We start from the raw sequence: 2795 nt of genomic DNA on the forward strand, positions 1-2795 counted from the left end.
AGGGGCGTGGCCGAACCACGCCCCTTAGCTGTGATATAATGAGCATATACCACGGCCTGTCGTGAGCTATTGCTTAAATATACGAGTGTGGTAATTAGCATGTGGTTTATTTTCTCCAGGAGACAGGAGGGGTGTTCACTGGGATGTTTAAAAAATCACCAAAGCCTTCTGCAGCACAATCACAGGTGAGAGCGTGGCATTTCATAACTCCCATTTCTACCTGTGCTAAATTAAAATCAAATTATGAATATATCTGTATTGTTTTTATTGCCTTCAGGAGGATTTGTCTGCACCCAGCGAGCTCTCAGGAAGCAAAGACAATCTGTCTGTGAACAGCAACACTAAGGTGAGCTTTGAGAAACCAGAGGAAAACTTCATTCCTTCATTAAAGGCGAATTTTAAACCATTATCATGTGAATTGTTCTTTCTCCAGGAGAGCGGAGGGATGTTCAGTGGGATGTTTAAAAAACCACCAAAGCCTTCTGGAGCGAAGACACAATCTCAGGTGAGAGCAGTGCGTCTAAATGTTCCCACTGGGTTACATTTGAAGAGATGATAATAACTTGTGTAACCTTTGTTTCAGGAGGATTTGTCTGCACCCAGCGAGCTGTCAGGCAGCGAAGACAACCTGTCTGTGAACAGCAACACTAAGGTAAGGACTGCGTCAGCATTTGGCAGAACATAAAGCCCGTTTGCTAAATCACTGCATAAAGGGAAACATGTTCCAAACCATTCATGTGATTTTTATTTTTCTCCAGGAGAGCGGAGGGGTGTTCAGTGGGATGTTTAAAAAACCACCAAAGCCTCCTGCAGCAAGGACAGAATCTCAGGTGATACTTTTACATTGTTGTATTTGACCTGTGTTAAAACCAAAGCAAGTTATGAATATATTCAGTAATGTATTGTTTTTATTGCGTTCAGGAGGATTTGTCTGCCCCCAGCGAGCTCTCAGGAAGCAAAGACAATCTGTCTGTGAACAGCAACACTAAGGTGAGTCTTCGGTCAAAGAAGTAAAAAAGTGTGTGTGTATTGTGACAGGTGAGATAAATGACTGCATTATGGGTAACATTTAAACCATTTCCATGTGACCTTTGTACTCCAGGAGACAGGAGGGAAGTTCACCGGGATGTTTAAAAAATCACCAAAGCCCTTAGGAAAGAGGACACCATCTCAGGTGAGGGTATTACTGGAGCTTATTCGCTGAAACACCTTGTTACTATAAATCATAAGAACAGGTTTAATACAGATTTATTAATGTGTTTCTTGCCTTCAGGATGATTTGTCTGATCCCAGCGAGCTCTCGGGAAGCAACGGCAATCTTTCCGAGAGCACTAAGGTGAGCTTTGTTAAAACTGCAGTCACTGCAAGAAAGAAACATAGCAAGCAATGTCGTCATATTGAATGTTGGCTTTATTCTTTCCTCAGGAGAAAGGAGGAATCTTCAGTGGAGTGTTCAGAAAGAAAGTTGCCAGATCTCAGTCTAAGGTAAGAAAAGTCAAGTTTGTCAATAAAAAGGTTTTTCAATCCAAAAAATACTCAATTTAGGGAATATTTTGCAGTCGTTTCGTTACACGGTGGATATTTCACTTTGAAGTCAAAAACACTCGAGTACATTTCTCCTCCTGGTTGTTACATTCTGGATGTATGCTTCATCCCTCTGCTCAGGAGGATTTGACCGCGGATAGTGAACTCTCTGCCAGCTGTGACAGCCTCATAGAGAAGCCTTCAAAGGTAAGAGATCAACTTGCACTTAACAGAATACACAGTTAGTGATATGAGTAGGGCTGTGCAATTAATCCTACTTTAATCTCGATTACGATTTTGGCTTGCAACGATTACGAAAACAACGTAATCGAAATAAAACAAATATTATTTTTATTTAAACATAAATAAAATGTAGTTATTTTTTTTTTTGAACTATTTTTTTTTAATTCGTTTTTCAGTTGAATTATACTTAAAGTTCAGGGTAATCAACTGTTAAAAACTTCTTCTTTTTTTCAATAAATGGATGTTTTCAAAGTAAATGGATAATCGTTTTTAATAATCGTGATATAAATAATTGACAAAAATAATCGTGATTATGATTTTTGCCATAATCGCACAGCCCTACACTCGGCCATGTTTTGAGTTTAATGACGTGGTAATGTGCATTGTGTTGTGACAGGATAAAGAAAAGACTGAGCTCTCAGGAGACTCAAATGAGAATACTGCAGAGAAGCCTAAAGCCAAGCAGGTGGGTTGTTACGGTGGAATAACTTCATCTCGTTCAGTTGTTATTTTGGTAAAATCAGCTTTGGAATATTGCAATTGGCTCAGTTTTTTGATATTTTTTTATCTGTGACATTAAGATGAAGATTAAGGCTTTGGTCTGTTTTTTCAGAGCGGTTTCAGTGCGATGATGAAGAGCACGTTCTCCAATGACAAACTGGTAAGGAGTGGTTACTTTACTCTGCACATCATCAGTTCATATTCCCTATCACACTTCCCCAAACTAAAAGTATCTCATTCATTAAAGCTTAAAGGTCCCATGTCATGGCCATTTCTACTGATCATAATTCCATTGTTGAGGTCTACTAAAATAGATTTATATTGTGCAATGTTCCAAACTCACATTGGTTTCTCATACAGCATCTCTGTATAGTATGTGTATTCACTCTCTGTCCTAAACGCCTTGTTGGAGCTCCTGCCCCCCCCCTCCCTGTGAGCCCAGTGGCCGTCGTTCTGGGGCAGCATAGACAGACAGGTCTTTTTCTGTGTTAGAGTTTTACTCCCTACAGGGTGTACTTTGAGGGTTT

At 39.7% G+C, this 2795-nt stretch overlaps 1 protein-coding gene across 6 annotated transcripts in view; it reads left to right on the plus strand.

Moving 5' to 3' along the window:
• The first annotated feature begins 123 nt into the window (after nt 1-123).
• The window catches only part of LOC104959365 (midasin-like), a 16748-nt gene continuing 14076 nt past the window's right edge, over nt 124-2795 (plus strand). For 3 of the 6 annotated variants that reach the window (XM_010787248.1, XM_010787258.1, XM_010787264.1), the window contains exons 1-12: nt 124-185; nt 278-346; nt 434-505; nt 584-652; nt 759-830; nt 922-990; nt 1103-1174; nt 1274-1336; nt 1426-1485; nt 1666-1731; nt 2165-2233; nt 2381-2428. In XM_010787248.1, coding sequence (XP_010785550.1) covers nt 144-185; nt 278-346; nt 434-505; nt 584-652; nt 759-830; nt 922-990; nt 1103-1174; nt 1274-1336; nt 1426-1485; nt 1666-1731; nt 2165-2233; nt 2381-2428 — 771 coding nt within the window. In that variant the 5' untranslated portion in view covers nt 124-143. The remainder of the gene's footprint in view (nt 186-277; nt 347-433; nt 506-583; nt 653-758; nt 831-921; nt 991-1102; nt 1175-1273; nt 1337-1425; nt 1486-1665; nt 1732-2164; nt 2234-2380; nt 2429-2795) is intronic. The other 3 variants (XM_010787272.1, XM_010787278.1, XM_010787286.1) reach the window with 3 other exon arrangements.

The sequence above is a fragment of the Notothenia coriiceps genome, unplaced genomic scaffold (assembly GCF_000735185.1).
Source record: "Notothenia coriiceps isolate Sejong01 unplaced genomic scaffold, NC01 NC01_scaffold00001128, whole genome shotgun sequence".
Classification (NCBI taxonomy): Eukaryota; Metazoa; Chordata; class Actinopteri; order Perciformes; family Nototheniidae; genus Notothenia; species Notothenia coriiceps.